Source organism: Conger conger, chromosome 6, assembly GCF_963514075.1.
Source record: "Conger conger chromosome 6, fConCon1.1, whole genome shotgun sequence".
In the NCBI taxonomy this organism is placed as follows: Eukaryota; Metazoa; Chordata; class Actinopteri; order Anguilliformes; family Congridae; genus Conger; species Conger conger.
This window is the reverse complement of record NC_083765.1, coordinates 22,893,119-22,916,231: the sequence shown is the minus strand read 5'-3', so window position 1 is coordinate 22,916,231 and position 23,113 is coordinate 22,893,119. Positions and strand designations below refer to the sequence as shown.

Sequence of the window (23,113 nt, the reverse complement as noted above, 5' to 3'; positions counted from 1 at the left end):
CATAATTGGAAAAACACAAAACTTTTTCCTTCCACAACACAAAACTCCCCTGTTTTCCTGCCTCTGGACGTCCGGCCGATTCGCCCGTTTCCATGGCAGTCAGTGCGCTGTAACTCGGAGGTTGTTGGTGGGAATGCCAGCTGGACCAAAAATAATCGCATTGGATTCAATTGTTGAAACTGAAAGTGATTCGTAAATTTGAAGAAATAATTAAATATCGAGGCAAGTTGGTCCTCCAAGAACTGGCAGGGGAGAACTTCATCAGCTCACCATTATGTTGTAGTATCAAACCAAGACCAAAACCTTTGATAAAACGGTAATAGAAGTAATCCTTGATATTATGTCTGAAGCCAGGATTATTTTCCGTATTCTTCTTCTGGTGTAATTGAGGTCAGTGGAGGAGCTGTGGGAAGAGAAGATAATGTAACATTCGCTGTGGGTAGTGAAGCTGAAGATGAGGTTAGTTATCTTTGTTGACTCTGACCCTGAGCAGCAAATGAAATAAATTCTCAGTTTCCGCTGCGGTTGTAATCTAAAATGAGAATAAAACTCAGTGTTCATCCAGTAATCATGTACAAAGAAACAAGGCACAAATTAATTCTATATTGCTAGCTCGGGGTCCAATTTTATTTACCCATAGGGTGCGGCCCCAGCAACAAGCATGTCTACCTTTTTAAGCCCTTTTCATATCTTTATTTCTGAGAGTGTATTTTCTGACAGGCTTTTTTACTGTATGTGGTGATGTCTCATGACTTTTTATGCACTCACACTGTAAACATGCCCTCCCCCTGTTCTTCATATAGAACTCTCAGTTCGTCCTCCAACCCTTCAAATGCAAACAAGCCCACACACCACTCCTAAGAACAATTTTCCAGCTTTTAACAACCATTAGAATTCATCAGTCCTCCAGCCTTTCAGATGCAACAGCATCCTGTAGTACTGAAACTGGTGCACTGTTTGGCCCAAAATGGTGGAGTAAGAGGTTTGTGTCGGCCTGTTCCCTGGGAGGAGCCAGGAGAGGCCCCTCCCTGTGCCCCCCCCCCCCATACCCAGCCTGAGGGTCTATCTCCAACACAGGCCCCAGCAATAAAAACACTCCCACCACCACACACCGTCCAACAGGCCTCCCTGTTACTGTTACATATGAGGTGTGTGTGTGGATTCTGGCTGCAGGGCCCAGGTTTCTCACTGAGTGCAGTCTGTTCCCTGGCTGGCCTTCTGGAAGTGATTTGGCAGCCCACCCCGACCCCCCCCCACCCCCCCCCACACACGCTCAGACCAGGTGCTCTCTCTCCCGCTGGCTGTGGGAGGGGAGGCAGGCCAGGACTTCTTCTCCCAGCGAGCTCCCCAAGTCCGAATCGCGGTCCCACGTGCTCCAGCCGAGTTTCGCCACAGCTGGAGGGCTGCTCGCTTTCTTCTTCTTTGGATTTGTTTTTGTTTTTTTCTCCCGTCTTCCGTCCCCGGTCCTAAATGGAGACGTAGCCCATCGTCAGCGAGGTAACCTTTCTGGAGTTTGACTTCTTCTGTGGTCTGTGTCCTGGCCTGAGGGAATTTTGGTTTTGGGAGAGGTCAATGACCATGAGTTTACTGTGAAAGGGAGAGGGTCACAACCAGTGGCGAAAAGCTGCTGCTCGTTTAAGCGCAGTAAACAGAAAGACGGGGAGAGAAAAAAACACAATAAGCAAGCAGGAATGTTAACTGGGAACATGTGTGTCAGTGCGGAAAAGCTTTCCTCGATCCCTGAAATGCTCTGCATTTCTTTGCAGCTATTGAGCGTTATTTTTTCTTAAGTGCTTTCACATGTCGCAGGAAGTTGGGTAGAACTGTTTAGTGGGTAGGACAGACTAAGAATGTGCTAAATCGTGGCACTGCTGCATGTTAATGTTTTGGTGCGTGTGTGTACTGTTGCTCAGTAGCAGCACCGATTCGCACTCCAGATTGACTGTGGCAGAAATCCTGCTGACTGCAGTTTGTTGTTTTATTTGCAGGATTTTCTTTCTTCCGTTGAATAGCTTTTGTTTCTCAGTTGTTTTGCGTGTCGCTGCGTGGGGTCCTGTAAATGCAGCTGTCCTGTGGCGACATGGTGTTGTTCGGTTTAAAGTAGAAAGGCTGTCTCTGTAGAAAGTTTTGGTGTCTCCAGTCATTAGATGTGTGGGTCATTAGGGCCGGTGAAAGATCATTCGGGTGGCTCAGGGGGTCATTAAGGATGATTAATTATTGCCCGTTTCTCATCTTGGAGCCCTGCTTCCAGAAGTGGTGAAGAGCATGCTGGAGTTAGCATTACCGTTAGTGTTCACCTGCCGTGTTCATTTCTGCAACCTCAGCGGTAAATTTGAGATCGTGCAGACAGAAACCTGAGACATTTTGTGGCTGCTTCTTTTCACAGTCCAAGCTTGCACTGATACGAGTAGGAGGAAGATAGCTTCTGTTAAAGCGTCCGATACCATATCCTAAGACAGTTTACTCTCTGTTTGTATCTACAGTTACATCTTTAAAAAAATATAGTATAGTCATGAAAGTTTGGCTAAGTTTTAAGGGTTTTGCCACTTGGGAAGAAAAGAGTGTTTGGTTGCAGTTGATGGATTAAACCGATCTCCTGCACTTCAGCGTTAGACACAGAAGCAGTGTTAGCTGCAGAAACAGTGTTAGCCATACCTCAGCGTTAGACACAGAAGCAGGGTTAGCTACAGAACCAGCGTTAGCCATACCTCAGCTTTAGGCACAGAAGCAGGGTTAGCTGCAAAACAGCATTAGCCACAGAAGCAAGGTTAGCCACAGAAGCAGGGTTAGCTGCAGAAGCAGGGTTAGCTGCAGAAGGAGAATTAGCCACAGAAGCAGTGTTAGCTACAGAAGCATCATTAGCCACAGAAGCAGTGTTAGCAGCACCTTTCACTCCAGACCCCATTGCTGGTTCTAGCTTGTGCGTCGGATGCAGAGCTAAACCAGATTTCTGTTCTCTGTTCCTGGTGATGATAGAGTGCTGAGCCTGGGTTTTATGGGGATTTTTCTCACATGTAAATTTCCTTGGACGGGAAGAGTCTTCTGCTATTGCCAATGCAGTCTTTTACGCTTAGCTTTAACTAGGCTTTTATTGTGTTGCACAACATTGCTCTGCTTTTTCCCACATTTGGCCTGTTAAAACTGGATTGTATTTGCGGCTGAACCAGCCGACCGTAGGTAATGCACAACACATTGACATTCAATTTTTCTCTTAGAACACTTTGTTGTTGTGAAATATTCTGCAGGTTTCTTAGTTTTTTTTGGGGTGATTGCTGACCGTCTGCCTTCCTCTAAGAGTGCTGCTCATCCATGCCACTCTGCTGGTCACGATGCAGAAGCAACAGCAGTAATGACCCAGACTACCTTGCACTGTGTAGCACTGTACGAGAGGGAGCTTTGGATGTTTTGTGAAAGAGTGTATGAGTGTATGGATGTATGAGTGTGTGCACCTGTTTGAGTGTGAGTGTGTGTGTTCTCTGAGTGCAGGATGGATGGAGTGTGTGAGTGTGTGAGTGTGTGAGTGTGAGTGTGTGCATTCTCTTGAGTGCTGGATGGATGGAGTGTGTGAGTGTGTGAGTGTGTGAGTGTGTGAGTGTGTGAGTGTGTGTGTGCGTTCTCTGAGTGCTGGATGGATGGAGTGTGTGTGTGTGTGTGTGTGTACATATATGAGTGAGTGAGAGAAGCGTGTGTGTCTGTGTGAGTTCTCTGACTGCTGGCCGGGTGCACAGGGAGCAGAGCTGGGACCCTTTAACGTGGCGGTGCTTATTTTGGGAAGGGGTGAGGAAGTGGGCGGAATTACGAGAGAAAGAGCCACTCTTTCTCAATACCTCAGTCATGAGAGAGAGGGAGAGGGGGAGGGCGGGAGAAGAGAGAGAGGAGAGAAGGAAGTAGCAGTTTGGTTCTTCTCTGCTCTGCGTTTCTTTATTATTGTGCGCAAGTGCCCCTCCTCCCTCTTCCTTGCCTCACTTCCTGCCTGCTCTCTCTCTCTCTCTCTCTCTCTCTCTCTCTCTCTCTCTCTCTCTCTCTCTCTCTCTCTCTCCCCCCCTCCCTCCCTCTCTCTCCATGGCCTGTGTGAAAGGCTCTCAGCGCAGTCAGTGCGTTAGCCACGCGGTCCGTTGGAGGTTGATGGGCAGTGGTCCTCCACCGGGGTCTGGGGGAGGCGGGGGGGGTGAGCTGCCATGAAGGCAGTGGTGGTGTTCACCGTGGCGATACTCTTCTGCATTTCCTGTCTCTGCGCTGCAGTCACTGTAAGTCCCCATTCCCGTCGGCACGCTAGTGATCCTTCCTTTCCACTGCCTGCTGCTCTTTCCACTGCCTGCTGCTCTTCTGGGAATGTTCTGGAAGGTTTGGGTGTTTGGGGTGGCCTGGTTGGTGACAGATCTGGGCCAAATACATCATTGTTTTGGATTCAAATACTTTTCTACATTTCACTGAGTGTATTTGTCTGGTGTATTGGAACCAATTAAATACTCTCAAAAAGTGCAAACCCTGCCTTCTGGTCCTCTTTGTTGACAAGCTCAAAAAAGTATTTGAATCCAAAATGATTACGTCTTTGACCCAGGTTCGGAGGTTTTCATTGGTAATTAGGTCTCTTTGCCCATGATTGTATTCTATACTTGTAAAATACCTGTAAAATCATGAGTGAAATCAGGTGGTGTAGCGCACTATAGGAGCAAATACCTGCAGACACTGCAGCTTTCAGGAAGTGGAGTTGAGTAGCGCTGTGTTAATGTAACATTTCTAACTTCAGGTACAAGTTTCTCTGAAGCTGGGCTATGGTGGTCTGTATGTTATCTTGCATGTATGATCAGTGGTTAGAGCAGGGCGGTATTGCACAAAGCTTGCTGGTGAAAGCAGGCTTCACAAAGCAGGATTACTGAGTTAGCTAGGCCCTGTTTCACAAAGCAGGATTACTGAGTTAGCTGGACCTTGTTTCACAAAGCAGGATTACCGTGTTCGCTGGATAAGTGTGCTGAGTGAAACCCAGAACCTTCCCAAATCTTGAACTTGGACTGAAGTAAGAAGAGATCTTGTAGCTTTGGAAATACGCCCCTGGAGGTGGACCGTGGAAAGATGTCCGTCTTCACGATTGATTGATGCGTCCCAGAGACAAAATGGGGAACCTGATGTGCCCTTTTCCACCACTCTTTCGTTCACATTGTGAATTATAATGATTATTATTATTATTATGATCAGGAATGATTGCTCTGAACACGCTCTTTGGCTTCTGCCGTGTTTTAGCCTGAGTTCCCAGCGGTGTTCTGACACCTGTCCGATCGCTGTGAGAACTTCTGACAGTGCTGCTGGGCCCGTGTGATGTTTCGCGCGTCAGCGGTTTGTTTCGCGGTTGCATAACAGCTCTGCGTCCTGCGTAATAATGAGAATGTGCTTAAACCGGGTAGAGGAGGCCTCTGTGTGTGTGTGTGTGTGTGTGTGTGTGTGTGTGTGTGTCCATGTAGAAACACACAGGACACAGTACACAAGTGTACTTTAAGCAGGTTATTTATCACAGCCTTAGTGGTGATACAGATGCACAGCTGATGCAGTATGACAGCACTGCTTCACTAGTGCCCCCTGGCTGTGACAGGGGACCTTGATGAAGACCTGATGAAGGTCCCAAGGCTGGAAGCCTGGGAGGAGTAAACCCTGCTCTCCTCTTCAGCACGATCAGACTGGTGCCCAATTAACCCTTCCTTTTAAAAGTCTTTTTTTTTTTTTCCCAAAAATTCCTAGTCCGTGTTGTAGAACTTGAGAGCATTCTAATCCCATATTACACCTTAAAGGGTTAAGAAATGTAATAATTGATGCTTGCTACTGCTTGATTTTTATTCAATACCTCATATAGGTTTCTACTTCTAATTTGAAAGTCTGTTGATTTTCCTAATTCGCATTTAAAAACAAAATTTATGCTGCCGTAAATTGCATTCCACCGATAGCGGGGGGAAAACAAAGCGCTACTTTTTTATTGGTTTGTTGAGGAGAGAAACACATCTGTCTCCTTCCCTCGCGGTGTGTTTATGTAATCGCCTGTGTACCTGTTAAATATTGAATTTCTCGCTGTCTGTTTTTCTGCACAATGCTTCGGGGCATTCTTCAGATCCATTACCTGAGCCCGTGTGATATTTCACGTATCAGCAGTTTGCTTGACCGTTGTGTAACAGCTTTGCACCCTGCGTAATAATGAGTGGTGTGTGTGTGTGTGTGTGTGTGTGTGTGTGTGAAAGAGGGAGGGAGAGAGAGAGTGAGTGAGAGAAAAGAGAGTGTCCGCGTGTATGCATATTTTTGTGTGAGAGCGTGTGTGCGCGTATGTGCATGTGTACGTGAGAGTTAGTATCAGGGTCTTTGCTGCAGATGCTGCAGTATCTGTGTGCAGACAGCAGGGGGCAGGCTTGTTCCAGCTCTCAGGCTAACCTCGGTGTAGCTGCATCTCTACTGATCCATTCTCTCCACTGCGCTCGTCTTCAGTGACACTCATGAGTATCTGTTCAGTCGCTCCTTTCTCTGCTTATTTAATGTGTTGTTTATTAGTGATGTAGACACTCCTGGCAGGTTCTTTCCTGTGCTAAGCCTTAGGTCACATGCTGTGAAATAAGAAAACTGCAGAATCCATTTTGGAGAAAAAGAACAGAATCATAACATAATGACCTGAATTGAATGTGTCCTAATTCTGCTGACATCTGAAATCATCCAGTCACCGTTTCCTCTTTAAAGAAGTATCATGTGCCTTTATTTGAGTCAAAATGAAGAAGCAAGGAACGTGCATTCTCCCAAAACAAATGTCACCAACATTCTGACCAAGTACTCTGAGTGGTCACTGGCCCTGAAGGTGGCCACATATGATTGTTCACAGGCCCTGAAGATGGCCACACCTGATTGGTCACAGGCCCTGAAGATGGCCACACCTGATTGGTCACAGGCCCTGAAGATGGCCATGTGTGATTGGTCTCAGGCCATGAAGATGTCCACACGTGATTGGTCACAGGTCCTGAAAGTGTCCACACGTGATTGGTCACAGGTCCTGAAAGTGTCCATACGTGATTGGTCACATGATCTGAACTGATTGATAAATGGCCAGTTCACCAGAGCATAAGCATGTTTAGTCACATATCCATTTCCACCTCTGCTTTGGACTCTTTAGTTACTGTGTGCTGAAACGGTATTGCCAAAAACACCCCTGCACCTTGTTGGCAACACCGTCCCTTCAGACTGTCAGTGGGATTTCCGCAGTCTCTCCAAGCACTGAAGTCTTCTCCACCATTCTGTGCTGTTCAGCAAACGCAGCCTGTGTCTCCATGAAACAATCCCAGAATCCCTGCGGCCTGGAGCACTCTGGGGGAGCTTGCTGACCACTGCAGCCTCCTGGCCCGCAGTTAGGCTTGGAAACAATAGCTCTGAAAAATAATATAAAATAAACAAAGGAATATAAAAGCAAAGGAATATTGGTAATTCTAGCTCCTTCTGGGACCTGGAGTGATTCCCTGGCAGTGATTCACTGAGAGAGAATATTAGAAATTAGATATTGAGGTTATTTGCAGTTCAATTGCACTTTACTTAAAATGAGTCTAATGTAGACTGCTTTGTGCATTAGTGTAATTACCAGGTTATAACCACCAGGTTTCAAGGGATGTGACATGGTTATTGTTAAATGCTTCATAGTGCTTATGTTGAGGGCTTTTAGCATTATTTAGAGCCAGTGAAGTCATTGACAAAATCCAGTACAGGTTGTCATTTATAGCAGGGATGGCCAACCCTGATCCTGGTGATCTACCATCCTGTAGGTTTTCACTCCAACCCTGGAGTGCAAAGCACACCTCATTCAACAACTCATTCTCTCAATAGTAGAATCAGGTGTGCCGAACTAGGGTTGAAATGAAGGTGTGTTGGACTGTAGGTCTCCAGGAACAGGACTGGGCAGCCCTGCTCTATAGGAACAGGTGAGCAGGTACAGGTATGACCTTAGGTCCTCTCTCATAGTGAATGTAGCACTAACGTTGGGTGTTTACACTTCTTCACTCTCCTCCCCAAACCAATAACCGTGTCTCTGTCTCTCTCTCCTCTACTAGATCGCCTTCTCCCAGCACAGTAACTTCATGGACCTGGTGCAGTTCTTTGTCACGTTCTTCAGGTAAGACTCTTCTACAGTGTGTGTATGTGTGTAGATGAGATGGTGGGGGTTTGTGTGTGTGTGTGTGTGTGTGTGTGTGTGTGTGGATGAGATGGTGATGGTTTATGTTTGTGTGTGTGTGTGTATATGAGATGGTGATGGTTTCTGTGTGTGTGTGTGTGTGTGTGTGTGTGTGTAGATGAGATGGAGATGGTTTATGTGTGTGTGTGTGTGTGTGTGTGTGTGTGGGTGTAAATGAGATGGAGATGGTTTATATGTGTGTGTGTGTGTGTGTGTGTGTGTGTAGATGAGAGAGAGAGATATGGTCTATGAATACCAGCAGGCTCTGACCCCAGCTGTCCTGTAGAAAAGGCTGGGATGTGTTATTGATCCAGGAACCAGCCTCATTTAGAACGGAGCCCTGAATCAGGATGCAGAGATATCCACCCACTCCCTCACCAACACTCCCGTATCCTCCCATCAGCGCCCGTTCTTCTGAACCCCTCCCCTTCTCCCTAATCTCCCCCACCACCTCCTCTGAAGGCAACCCCAGAGGGATATGGGATTTGTAGTTTCAGGAAGTTGCTTTTCCTTCATTTTAGCTTGAGTAAGCAAAGTGCGTACAGGAAACATATACAGTATATTTAAAAGATGTGCTGGATAAAGTTCTGCCTGGACTGTGGGAGAAACCGGTGCTCTGTTACTTTGGCCTCCCCATTCTATTCACCTTGTCTCCAGGGACTAATAGAAAAACTCCTCTTACCTTCATAGAAAAAAAGCCTCTACTTCTCTGTAAAAAAACCCCCATCCCATTAAGTTAATCCTGCTGTAGTCTTTAATCATTTCTCTGACAGGGCTTACTCTAAATGTATATCTCATGGCAGGAGTGTTGGGTGTTTGTTTTGTGTCTGCCCCAAGGCTGTGATACATCCGAGTTGCGTTTCTTATGTTGGGGAGGGGGGGTTGGAGTGAATAATTGAATAATTCTGGCGCTAGTCTGTCTCTAATACACGCACACACAGACATACGCACAAACACGTACAAGCACACCCACAAGCACAGCACACCCATACACACACGCACACACCCATACACACCCATACACACACGCACACACCCATACACACCCATACACACACACACACACCCATACACACACACAGACGCACACACACACACACACACACACACACACACACACACACACACGCACCCATACACACACACACACACACACAAGCACAGCACACCCACACACCCCTACACACACACACACACACACACACACACGCACCCATACACACACACACACACACACACACACACACAAGCACAGCACACCCACACACCCCTACACACACACACACACACCCACGCACACGCACACACAGCTCACACACACGCAGCTCACACACACGCGCAGCACACCCACGCACACACACACACACACGCGCACACACAGCAGGGTTTTCAGCGCTTATTTAATGCATTCTCTCAACTGCGATTTGACACTGAGCATTTCTCATTCTTTGTTTTTTTGAATACGCCGTTAAAGCCGGAAAATTGATTTTGAATACTCACCTGCAGTGTTTGGCGAATGTGAAAGCGGTGTGTGGTTTTGCAGCCGGCAGGATCTTTACCTCTGGCTGAGCGCATTTTTTCCACTTGATATACAGCAGGACATTTCCATGAGGTGAACCTCATCAGGTTTTCTGACCGGATGATGTGCACTTTTCAGAAATACCGCAGATTGATTTCATCTCCTCTCTTTCTGAACAGAGGGCAGACCGTCAGGTTTTTCCCTTCTTATTCAGACAAGGAAAGCGGAGAAGGTTACAGATAGAGATGGGATCACAGATCACAGTACAGAGAGGACCATAGTGGGGGGTTTGTACTTGGATTTGGCAGTCCGCCACCCTACAGATTGAACTGCGTGCCCTCCCTGACCTGGTCTTAAACTGCTACTAGTCATATTGTACTTCTCATTATAGTCGTGCTATTACTACTACTGCTACATAATTACAGCAATAACAACAATAATAATAATAATAATAAGTATAATAATAATAATAATAATAATATTAATAATAATAATAATTATATTAATATTAATACTAATACCTGTATGGGCCTGTGTTTTAACACGGAACACTGGACTTGAATTCCACTTTACCTGTGATACTGGTGGTAAAATGGGAAAAAAATGAACAGACGATGAACCAATAGAAATAGAGATCCGAAACAATGGAAATGTCATTAAACTGAAGAGATGAACAGCTTGGTGAATGTGCTGACCTGGGGTTAGACGCAGAGCGGAGGGAATGTCTCGGATGATGAATGAAGGGTTTATATGGAGAAAAGGCCTGTTTTCTGTATAAGTGACACTGACATACCACAAGGCTTTTATATTGTGTCCATTGAGCTTGGTTTTTCGGTTAAAGTTTGGCCATTTCAGCCTTTCCAAAAGCCTGGTCTATAACACACTGATTTTACTTCCCTTTCCTGGTATAAAATCTATATTGAATCAGTTTTAGCTAATAGCCCAGCTCGAGTCTGAACCCATAGTTGCTCTTTCAAAACTTTGTTGCTTAGCAACCAGAACTACAAGGTGAAGCAAGTTCAAGAAAGATCTTGTACAAGAAATACGCTGTATAGTAAACAACCCAGTGACTATCACTAACCAATTTAAACACCAAATTCTTATTTACTACCATTTGAATGTGTGTAAAGGCAATATTATCTTATCCCTTGTGTATGATAATGTAAATAAAATGCAGTTCTAGTGTGCTGCTGTAGATTGGTAGGCTCTGCATCGAAAATGACTCTGTCAGTAAATATTGAGGTGAAGCGACAGGCTTACCTTAGCTTACCTGCTGTTGGGTGAGACAGAATCCCATCAAAAGATGTTGAAATAACAGTTGTTGCTCGGTAGATAGAGATCAGCCCAATATCTATTGTCTTCACTCCTGTGGAGATGACGGGATCATTGAGAATAGAGACACAGCTGAGAAAAACATTGTCAAGATGTAAAGTCACACACACCTTGTCTGGAGGCAGGGGGGAAAATAGTCTTTTTGAAGCTATAAATATTAATAATAAAATATATCTGTGATGTCTCATATCTTTAAATGTCACTCTCGGTGTGCCAGTCTGTAACTCATTTTAAATCTGTCTCCGGTTTTGAAAGACACTTTTTATAGAATTAGAGTTCTTTGTGCTCATAATCTATGCCATGGCGAGTAGAATGAATTTGGTTTTTTGGGCTTTTTGTAAGTTTTCTGGGAGCGCGTTGTAGGTATAAATGATTCATTTTGTCACACGCAGTGAGCCAGGTCTTCAGCTTTGGGTTCATGTTCAGGACGGCACTTTCCCTTGCCCATTCGAATGTCATTCCAGCTGGAGTTTCAGATGCTCAGTGCTACATCCAGAGGAGATTTTATTTTATTTCTGCTAAATGTACATTAAACTTCCTAGTGAAATCCTTGTCTTTTTACTGTTTTACTGTTTACTTCTTGTAATTGCAACAAAAGAAACTAGGGGAGTGTGTATGTCCTCGTCTGACACTCAAAAAACCTGTGAGCGTGTACAGTATGATGATGTCCTAAAATGGCTGCCTCAGAGACCAGCTTCTATGCCATCCTGCAGCTTAATGTTCGGAGCAGGACCAGGAAAGGGGTGTAGTGTTGTCATGGTGATGTCATAGAGTCTGAATTAAAAGTTGGAAAACTTCAGAGAAACTTCACATCGCTCATGCGCAGTCTCATACAAGCATGCACACACACTCACACTCAGACCAATTCACTCTCTCTCTCTCGCACGCACACACACACACACACACACACCCACTCACTCACTCACTCATGCAGACACCTGACTTGACCTTTGACCCAACGTTATCTCCAAATCCTAAATAAGTAGACTCTCTGCCTCTGTGTTTGGCTCTGTGGACTGAAGTATTAACTTTGCAAATATACATGTATTCAGTGAGTGCTTCTGCACTAGCGTCTTTTAGGTAACGAAAGGATGTCCCAAAAATCCAGTTATTACCTCACTGTGCCTCATAACACCAAGGTGATTTTCCCATTGAAGCAGGAGATGAAAAGTGAATCTGCCCAAGGACAGAGCCCTGCAGACGCCCTCCGATCTAGTACAGCCAGTATTGATCGCCTAGCAACAGACAGGAGCACACTACGCATTATCTCATCATATTGCTGGCTGGATACTGCATTACCTTGAAAACAGAAAAGAGCGAATGCTTCCAATTGAATAAACCCATGCGGCTATGGAGGCATGAGTAACCTGCACTGGCTCGGCGCTGGAGAGTTCAATCCGGCCGTTTACCTTCATATTTAAGAGGGGGTTAACTGCGTTCATTTTGGCAGATGCTTGTTTATCTGAGTATCCTGCTCTGGCCTTTCTGGTGGTCCTGTTTATCTCAGTGGAGCAGTGCTGGTCTGGATGTTTTGCTTGAGCACTTTTTCCACGCATAGTTTTGCATAATGTGGTTCGGGTAATTAGCGTTGCAGGATTGTGAGGCGGCAAGAAACAGCAGCTCCACAGAGATGAGGGAACAGCAAACCTTTGATGGGATCAAAAGCCTTCAGCTGCATTCATGTAAACAAATGGCATATGGGTGTTGGGTAGGCATATGCACAAGGGTGTGTGTGTGTGTGGCGTGTGTGTGTGGCGTGTGTGTGTGGCGTGTGTGTGGGGCGTGTGTGGCGTGTTTGTGGGGGTGTGCGTGTGCCTTTGGGTGTCGCTGTGTGTGCGCGTTCTGTGCCTGTTTGTGTGTGCGTGTTTGTTGCTTGTGTGTCCATACATATATGTGTGAGTGTGAGATGACTAAGTGTTTGTGTGTGTGTGTTTGTGTGTGTAGTGAGTTATGAGTGTGTGTGCATGTGTCTGTGTGTGTGTGTGTGTGTAGTGAGTTATGAGTTATGAGTGTGAGTGTAAGTGTGTGTAGTGACTTATGAGTGTGTGTGGGCCGGCCTGTAGCGTAGTGGTTAAGGTAAAGGACTGGGACACGCAAGGTCGGTGGTTCTAATCCCGGTGTAGCCACTATAAGATGTGTGTAGTGAGTTATGAGTGTGTGTGTGTGTATAGTGAGTGTGTATGAGTGCGAGTGTGTGTAGTGAGTGTGTATGAGTGCGAGTGTGTGTATTGAGTGTGTATGAGTGTGTGTAGTGAGTTATGAGTGTGTGTGTGTGTGTAGTGAGTTATGAGTGTGTGTGTGTAGTAAGTGTGTATGAGTGTGAGTGTGTGTAGTCAGTGTGTATGAGTGTGAGTGTGTGTAGTGAGTGTGTATGAGTGTGAGAGTGTGTAGTCAGTGTGTATGAGTGTGAGTGTGTGTGTAGTGAGTGTGTATGCGTGTGAGTGTGTAGTGAGTGTGTATGAGTGTGAGAGTGTGTAGTGAGTGTGTATGAGTGTGAGAGTGTGTATGAGTGTGAGAGTGTGTAGTGAGTGTGTATGAGTGTGAGAGTGTAGTGAGTGTGTATGAGTGTGAGTGTGTGTAGTGAGTGTGTATGAGTGTGAGTGTGTGTAGTGAGTGTGTATGAGTGTGAGAGTGTGTGTTGTGAAGCAGGTAATGGCTCTTCACAGACGTCCCCAGCAGGGCGTGGCAGTGTTTGAGCAGACTCACGCTGGGTTACGAGCAGCGTGGTTTGACATTGGGAGAGCGCACGGCTCACGCTGGGTTACGAGCAGCATGGTTTGACATTGGGGCTGACAGACGCACTCATGACAAGTGCAGCAGAGAGAAATCCATGACACGGTGACAGACAGTCGTTGTACTTTTTCCCTCTGACTATCGCGAGCGTTTGAGCTCTACCTGAGCAGGAGAGCAGCATGGGATAGCTTTGATCACCGTATCTATAAATTCCACCATTTGGTTCTGTCTTGCATTAACTCCTGAAAAAACACAAATGAAAAGATGGAGGCTTTGCGCTGAAGGAGAACATCCTCAGAACTGGAACACACTGAGCCCTGCGGCCTGGAGAGGATCAGGGGTGGGATCAGTCGGGAATCTCTGGCGCTCTCACTGGAGTGAAGTGGCAGCGGGTTTTGTCCTCAGATGGCCCTGGGACTGACCTTCCTCCTCCTCATCTTCCTCTTCCTCCACTCTTCCTCTCCCTCCTCCTCCTCTCCTCCTGTCGCTCCTGGTGTGCGCTCTGCTCAGACTCGTGTTGCTCCGAGCCTTCAGACCTTTCCGCCAGAGAAGTCACACCTCCCCTCCCCGGTTCTCTCATTAGAGAACCGTATCCCAGGATGCACCGCGGTCTGAAATTCAGCTTGGGCTGAGGCATCCAGTCGGGTGTAAATCTGCTGTTTTTAACAGAGCGACACACACCAGCTTGGTTCTGGAGTCACTGCTAAACACAAGCGTGCTGCTGTCTTAGTCCTGCTAAACTCCCCTGTGAAAGCATCCTTACTGAGGGCCGTGTCTAACAGTGGAGCCTTTCCCTGTCAAAGGTGAGAAACTCACCACTTGTTTCCCAATATCTATACAGAGGCTTCAGAACGTATTCAGACCCCTTCACTTTTTTTTTGTTGCACACTTTATTGTGTTGTCGATTTAATTTGAAATGGATAAAATTGCCCACATCGCCTACACTCAATAACCCATGATGGCCAAGTGAAAACAAGTTTTTGCTAATTAATTAAAAATCCAAACTGAACTCTGTATGGGAGGGGGTTGGATATGCGGGGTGTCAAGGGCTCTCCCAAATAGGGCAGTTTTCACAGGGTGATTTTAAAAAAGTACTCCAAAGCGCCTCCGTATTCATCCTGGCACAGTGCAGTCCTCCACGAGTTTTCCTCAAACAAGAAAATGTAGAAACACTGGAGAAGTGAGAATTTGTTCCTAAACCAAGGAAAACAACACTCTTTCAGTTTGGCTGAAATGATCATGCGAAAAACAAACGGTTATATAACGCTGATAACACACTCCGAGATCGGAGCTGCGTGTCTTTAATATTCTAAAGCACTCATTGCAAACCCAGCGCTCTGGGTGCGTGCGTTTCTCTGGCTGTGTGTCTGTGTTTCTGTGGGTTTATTCATGTCGGTGCAAGGGTGCTGAGTCAGTAAGGGTGCTTTAGTGTAAGGTATGTGAACCGTTTTAAATGCAGTCGTTTCCACTTTTGTGAGAACCCGCACTCCCAGCCCCCCTTCAAACACCCCCACCCCACCCTCATTCCCAGCGCGTGCCATTTCACAGGGCCACGTGAATGAGTGAATAGCAGTCATTAGCTTCAGAGCCGTGCTGAAATTCAAGTGAGATCTACCGAGATTAGAACGAAGCTAGTCTGCGGCTGCTAGCCTTGTGTGTTTGACGCAGGGATGCAGTCACCTCTCTTCACCTGTAAAAATATGTGCTGTGAAAATGTGAAAAGAAGGGAAGAGGTGAGGGCAAATAGATGGGTGGTGGTGGGCGGGGGGTGCTTGGACCTTGGCTGTAGCTTCCTTTATGACTTACTGGGAGAAATTGTGTGAAAACAGTCATGGCTTTCAGGTTTTGTTATTTCATATTCAGCCTCAGTTCACATGGACTCAACAGTCATTGGTCATTCTTCAGGCTGCAGTTACAGTCGTTTCTGTAAAAAATACAGAATAATGCAGTCGTTTTAGCAGAGATCCAGCAGGATATACCATGTGTCTAATATAAAATGATTTTCCTGAAATCACCCTGAACAGTAGAGACTGAAGCGTGAGCAGCTCCATTCTGGCTCTCCTGTGCACTCCAATGCCTCCCTTCATTCCACGACAGTTCAATTTTGGCTCAACAGTGTGCTTCAGTACCTCCATTCTGGCTCTTCGGTCTACTCCACTTGCTCAGATCAGACACTGCAGCCCTTCCATTTCGGATCTTCAGTGCGCATCAGTGCCTCCATTCCGGCTGTTCGGTCCACTGCACTGGCTCAGATCAGACACAACAGCTCTTCCATTTTGGATCTTGTGTGTGCTTCAGCACCTCCATTCTGGCTCTTCGCTGCACTGTCTGTTTCAGTTTGAACATTTCCAGAAGTGAACATCTGTCACCCTCCTGCTGCAGAGAGTTATCACCACCTTCGCCTTTTTCGCGCCCCTGGGCTGTGCTTTTGACAGGCTTGGAACGGCTTCCGAACAAAAGAATAGGGACGCATCTATTCTGCCTCTCATTTGTACATTGAATTCTTTCATTTATTCTGCTCAACTTTTCAAAAATGGTAGGGGAGAATTTTTCTCAGGTGTAAATTTGAGTGTTTAATGCAGAGTCAGAGATGTGGATGAGCAGAGCAGTGTCCTTCCTGCAATCTGTCCGTTGCTGTCTTTAGTGTTTGATTGGTTTCCTGGCTGGCTCCTCCCCATATCTGGCATGTGATTGGTCAGCACATTGACCTGACTCCTCCCTTTCACTCTCATTGGGGTGTGATTGGTCCACATGCTGACTGGCTCCTCCCTCTCTGTCCTTGTCATGTTATTGGTCTCTGCACTACCTGACTCCTCCCTCTCTCTTTGCTGTGTGATTGGTCAGTGCACTGTCTTCTGACTCTCTCTCCTTGTCGTGTTGTTGGTCTGTGGGCTACCTGACTCCTCCCTCTCTCTCCGCAGCTGTTTCCTGTCCCTGCTGCTCGTAGCCGCCGTGGTGTGGAAGATCAAACAGAGCTGCTGGGCGTCACGGCGACGGGAGGTGAGTTGTCACACCCCCTTCCCCATAATCCCCCTGGCTGAGGGTGTCAGTGGAGAGAGGGGCCGGTCTTAGCAGTGATGTTTACTGTTGACACATAACCCCGCCTTTCTCAGTTATCTACAGTTACCAGTCTAACGTTTCTGGCTTTTTTGATTAATATTTCATTTGCACTGTTTGTAATCAAACAATTCAAGTGCAGATTCTCAGCTTTCATTAAACCATGTTGTTATACCTTTTGGTTTCACCATGTTGTTTACATTACAGCAGTTTTTATATGTCTTACAAGTGATGCTGTATATCTTCTTGCCCTACAAGTGAATGGATCTCTATGGGAATTTGGGGGTGGGACTACATTCAGCAGTAAATTATGCTGATACAGTATGGAACACATTTGTTGGCTAAATGGCTTTAAGTCATCAAGGGTCCGAGGTATCAAACCAGCCTGTGATGCTACTAGATATACAGTAGTTACTTCAAGGGTTGTTTCTTCCATTGAGTTCAACAGGAAAATGATTAAGTCCCTTGTAGTACCTACAACATAGCTGTCAGCAGCAACAACAAACAATGGTTTGAGGCTCATCTTTTCTATTCAGAAAAAAGTTTGAGTGTGTTGGTGAATGTAAGCTAACGTTTGTGGCAAACAGAAAAAAGTTTGAGTATGTTGGTGAATGTAAGCTAACGTTTGTGGCAAACAGAAAAAAGTTTAAGTCTTGAATGCTTCCCTGTCCCGGAGGGTGGTCAGCATCTGTCGGTCGGGGGTGAGGGGTGTGGTTACCCTCCTTTCTTGCTCCTTTTTGGGGGGTAACGGCATTGTCTGGTATCCCCTTCCCGAAGCATAATGAAACTGACCTCACCTCCTGCTGATAGCGTAACCTGAAGTCGGGATGGTTCTTTTAAGAGAGAAGTGAAAACCGAAAAATTGAATAACATCTCCAAAGGATGTAATGACAGTCAGCTACTGTCGATTTGATTCACACCGTGGACCGACGGTCTCCTCTGACACGCAGCCGGAGTCTGGAGGGATGCGGGGTGGGGTTCGGCATTCTTAATATCTCTTTATTTCAGCTCCTGTGGTGCTAAAGTGTTCCTGTTTGCAGTATTTATACAAGTGTGGTGTGACATCTCCCTTGGGCTGGCCCGACAGTCGTGATTGGAAACACTACACTGCGATTCTCTCTCTCTCCCTCTCACCTCTCTCGCTATCCCCCCTCTCCCCTCTGTATCTCTCTGTCTCTGTCCCCTCCCTCTCTGTCTGTCTCTCTCTCTCTCTCTCTCTCCCTCTCTCTCCCTCTCTCTGTCTCTCTGTGTCCCTCCCCCTCCCTCTCGGTCTCTCTGTCTCTCTCTCCCTCTCTCTATCTCTCTGTGTCCCTCCCCCTCCCTCTCTGTCTGTCTCTATCTCTGTCTCTCTCTCTCTCTCTCTCTCTCTCTCTCCCTCTCCCTCTCTGTCTCTCTCTCTCTCTTTCTCTGTCTGTCTCTGTCCCCCTCCCTCTCTTTCTCTGTCTCTCCCCCCTCCCTCTCTCTCCGTGGTGTAGTTCCTGCTTTAGCGCTGTAGTTATCCTCTCAACGAGCCTCGCGGCAGGAACAGGAAAGTTGTGGCTGATTACCCAGAGACCCTCAGGGAGAGAGGAGAGAGGAGAGAGGAGAGAGGAGAGAGGAGAGGAGAGAGGGGAGAGGAGAGAGGAGACAGGAGACAGGAGAGCGGAGAGAGGGGGGTGAGTGAGAGAGTGAGAGAGTGAGAGAGCGATGAAGGCCATCCATATCACAATTTTATTCCCGTCGCTGCCAGAGGCCCCAGCTGGCGGGCTAATTGGTGTCACCATGACAACCAGACGCCACCTTGAACTTTCCATACCTGCCGATGAATAAAGAGCGTGACAACTGAGCCGTCACACCTGGTTATTTAAGCACAGTGGTTTCTCATTTTCCATCCTTTTTTTTTTTACGCCCACTAATTGTGTTTAAATGTTGTGTGAAAGACGTGATGTCTGTGACATTGAAAATTTTCAGACTTGGAGGAAATATAGAAATAATAGACTCTCAGGTGATATAAGTATCATTCTAACACCCTGGATATATATAAATATAACAAATATAGCAAATATAGCAAATATAACACACAGAGCCTGAGGGAGTGAATCCAGTGACACATGCACACACTCACACGCAATCACATGCACTCTCTCTCTCTCTCTCTCACTCGCGCGCACACACACACACACACACACACACAGATGCACACTCACACATACACACACACACACAGAGGCACACAAATGCGCGCACACACACACACACACACACACACACACTCTCTCTCTCTCATCCACACTCACATGCGCACACACACTCTCATGCACACATACACACACCCACCCACACACACAAACACATACACACGCACACATACACACACCCACATGCACACACACACACACACACACACACACACAAACACATATGTTAAGAAGCTGTCACTCTGAGCCTTGCCAATAGCACACACGTCAAACTTGTCTACTTTAAGCAATGCAAACAAACTTACATGACATTACATTACAAGCATTTAGCAGAAGCTCTCATCCAGAGTGACATACAACACAAAGTGCATGAGCAGGTACAAGTGTGCTGAAAACCCTAGAAGGAAGTACAGTTCCAAGTGCCAGAAGAGACCGCAAAGATAAGAACTTGGACCCTGTTGAGGAAAACAAAAACAAAATTAACAAAAGCAGCAATAACACAGTCCTGGCCAAAGCTAGAATGCAAGGACAGTGTTGTGTCTCTGTATGTATGATGTCACTTTACAGACCTTTGTTGACCTGATCGAGCTGCGAAGAACTTCTAGCATAATCAAGATTTGCAACGTTTTATAGCACGTTGTAATGTTTACCACCCCAGACTGTGGATTTCACACCGCAGTGTAATTTCCTTAAAGAGGCCAGAAGGAGCAGCTGCTTGTTTTTGCTATTAATGTTTTAATAAAGCCTTTTTATTAATGTGAGGCTGCAGTCATACAGCTGCTGTGGAGAGGAGTAGGAGAGTGTTAGTGTTTCTCAGGGTGAACTCGGGGGCCTGCAGTGAATCAGCTCTCTCTCCGCTCCCCTTATCTGTGCTGCACTGGGGCTCCACACCCAGCCCGGAGCATATCACATTCTGGAGAAGTGTGCTTTTTATCCACACATACACAAACGGATGCACAGGCATACACAGGTGCACAGGCATACAAAAGCAATCCCTTGCTCACACACAGACACACAGCAGCATACATACACTCACAATCGCATGCACACACAGCTCATACACACACACTCACACACAGTCTCACTCACTCACATACTGTATGCACACAGTTACACGCACGTTGTTCCAAGTCAGTTTTAAATTTTTACATTTTTTTATACACGTTTCTCATCATAGTTTATAATAAATTGTTTAGCTGACCCTTTTTTTCCAAAGTGATATACAGTTAATTAGACTAAGCAGGGACCAATCCCCCCCCCCCCCCCCCCGGAGCAATGTGGGGTTAAGAGCGTTGCTCAAGGGCCCAACAGCAATGCAGATCGTATAGTGGCTACCCTGGGGCTTGAACCACCAACCTTCTGGGTCCCAGTCATGTACCCGAGCCATGGTCAAGGATATTGTACAGTTAGACATTTCAGACTTGTAGTTAATTGTCATGAAATAATTATTTATTGGGCTTTCAGTCGCCCCCTCTGGTTTCTCCAGCTGTCTTATCTGCGTGAATCAGGATGAGGATCTAAAGGCTACACAGACCTGTCTCTATGGGATCTGTTTCCCCACCCTGTCTAAAAGAGGGACGGTTTTAACCACAGTCCCCCGAGGTTGGCTTTCTTTCCCTTATGTACACTTTAAAGGCCCTTTAAAGGCTGTTTTTCAGCTCTTCATATCATCCTGTAGCTTTTCATTTGGTCAAAGTATGCGTGTTCTAGGACCAAACTGATATTTCTGCAAGCTGTTTCTAAAACGATTTCCCACAGGACATGACATATATTTTTGCATAATTATCGGATGACGTTGGTAAATATACATCTCTTAGCCCACGTAATCTGCCGGTTTACCTATTGTATTCTGTCCACTTAAGCTACGCTTTCGTCACTGTCCATGTTAACACAGAGGTGACCGCATGAGGTGGAGGGGGAATTGAGCTCTGGGGGTGGGGTTAGGGACCTTTAGGGGGGGGGGGGGAACTCACTGCTCTTTGCGAATGTTTTCTGGTGCTTTAGATACTAAAACCAGAAAGAGACCACTGATGCGTGCGGGCCTTTACTATGTACAACACTGTGGGTGCTCTGTCTGATACAGTGTCTGGTCCAATAGCAGGTCTGAGAGAGAGAGAGAGCTAGCTTTTCACACACGGCATGTTTTTAGCTTTATAATGTAGAGCAGCCATCATCAAATCTGGCCCTCGAATCCAAATCCAGCCCGGGTTGACTTTTCTTTTAGTAATTTACTGAACAATTAGCGCTACTGATTGACCAGGCTGTCTTCTGACACCTGACTCCCAGGTAAAGGGCGGGTGAAAAACTGTGATTTCAGGAACAGGGCTGTAGGATGAAGTTAAGATGTTTATGGTCTGTTAGGCGATATTGCGTCATTCCTACTGGAATCAAACATTTTAACAAAGCCTGACTTTTATCTTTAGGCGTTTTGTTTTTTAATATACTGTCTTTATTTTATATTTCTGGCTCCTGTTTAGAGTTGTCTGCTGCTGCGGTGTGGAGATCTATATGGGCCTTTGAAGGACAATAAACGTGAAATGTCGACTCGAAGACGCTTAACCTGAACCAATTTCGCCCGCACCCTGCAGTGTGGGTAGATAATATTGTATAAATTAAAACTGTGCAAACCTCACTGGATGGGAGCCAGTCTAATCAAGAGCAATTATGTTTCATTTTGCATAATTGCTTCCAAGCGTCTGTCTTTGATCCACGGTGGAGGCTTGGTGGAGCTGTGATTGGAGTCAAGGCCATGGGGAGAGAATTGGGATCGCACTCTGCTGTAATCATGGCCTCCAGCTTTCGACTGAGCCCAGCTCCATAACACACTAATTCACCGTTTCCCTGGTTCCCCTAATTCCTGTATGACTCAGGCAGAAGAGGCTAATACAACACGGTCTGAAGTTACCATAGGTATTACTGTAGATCCACCAGATGACGTGCACGTTCCTTCCTTGTGCTGTTCTTCTTGATGGCAGGAGTCTTTGGTTGTCTTGAGCAAGGCCCCCACATTGCACCTGGGGGGATTGTCCCCTGCTTAGTCTAATCAACAGTAAGTCGCTGATAAAAGCATCGGCTAAATAATTGTGATATGGTCGGAGTGTAAAATCTGACCACACCTCAGCTTTGGTTTCTCTCTGAGGCACTGTTACAGACTTTTTTAGCTTTTTGGGGGAGGGATGGAGAGCGTGACTCCCTCATCTCTCCCTCAAAACACATTCAAAGGGCCCAGCTTTATTAGTGGCTCTCTTAACGAGGTGAGCACAGGGCTGCGAGCTGACCCCTCCCTCCCGTGTTCATTATTGAGTTTTTTTGTCAGGTCAGCAGCCCCTGGTCTCCCCGTGGATTATGTTCTTCTGTTCTTCAAAGCTGACTGTGTGCATCAGATCCTTAACCCCCTAACCCCCTGCCTGGCTGAGACGCATTCTAGTGCTTGTGATTCGGTGATCACGGGATGCCGGTTTCTTGATGGTACACATGTAGTGGAGGCAGAAACGCGGGGGGTTTTCAAGAGCAGTGAGCATTACTGGGCCGAATGGTTCTTGTCGTTATGTTATGTTAAGTTAGGAACTAGGCTTTTAGGTACACCCTAGGGGTGTGTCTGAGAGAGAGGCAATGGAAGCAGTCACACAGAACATTGGGGCCCCACCCTCCTGTGTTGATTGGATACTTTGAACAGCGATTAATGAGAGCCAATAGGTGTAGTAGTGACGTCAGTAGTATTAGCGTGTCAGAGCCTCTCGAATTTAATAGAAGAAATGTATGGTAGCGGTAAATGGCAGGCATTTATATAGCTCCTTTATCCAAAGCGCTGTACAATTGATGCTTCTCCATTCACCCATTCATACACACACTCACACACCAACGGCGATTGGCTGCCATGCAAGGCCCCGACCAGCTCGTCAGGAGCATTTGGGGGTTAGGTGTCTTGCTCAGGAACACTTCGACACAGCCCAGGCGAGGGATCTAACCGGCAACCCTCCGACTGCCAGACGACTGCTCTTACTGCCTGAGCCATGTGGCCCCCTGTCGCAGAGTCATGCTACCCATTGGGGCAGAGGGGGGTAGTTTGGGTTCTGTGCTGGTGCAGCAGTGAGTATCACCCCCGTCCTC

At 46.4% G+C, this 23,113-nt stretch overlaps 1 protein-coding gene across 1 annotated transcript in view; it reads left to right on the top strand.

Moving 5' to 3' along the window:
* Nucleotides 1–23,113, top strand: part of atrn (attractin) — a 136,209-nt gene that overhangs the window by 94,964 nt on the left and 18,132 nt on the right. Inside the window, exons 25-26 of the mRNA XM_061246648.1 lie at nt 8,064–8,125; nt 16,691–16,769. Coding sequence (XP_061102632.1) covers nt 8,064–8,125; nt 16,691–16,769 — 141 coding nt within the window. The remainder of the gene's footprint in view (nt 1–8,063; nt 8,126–16,690; nt 16,770–23,113) is intronic.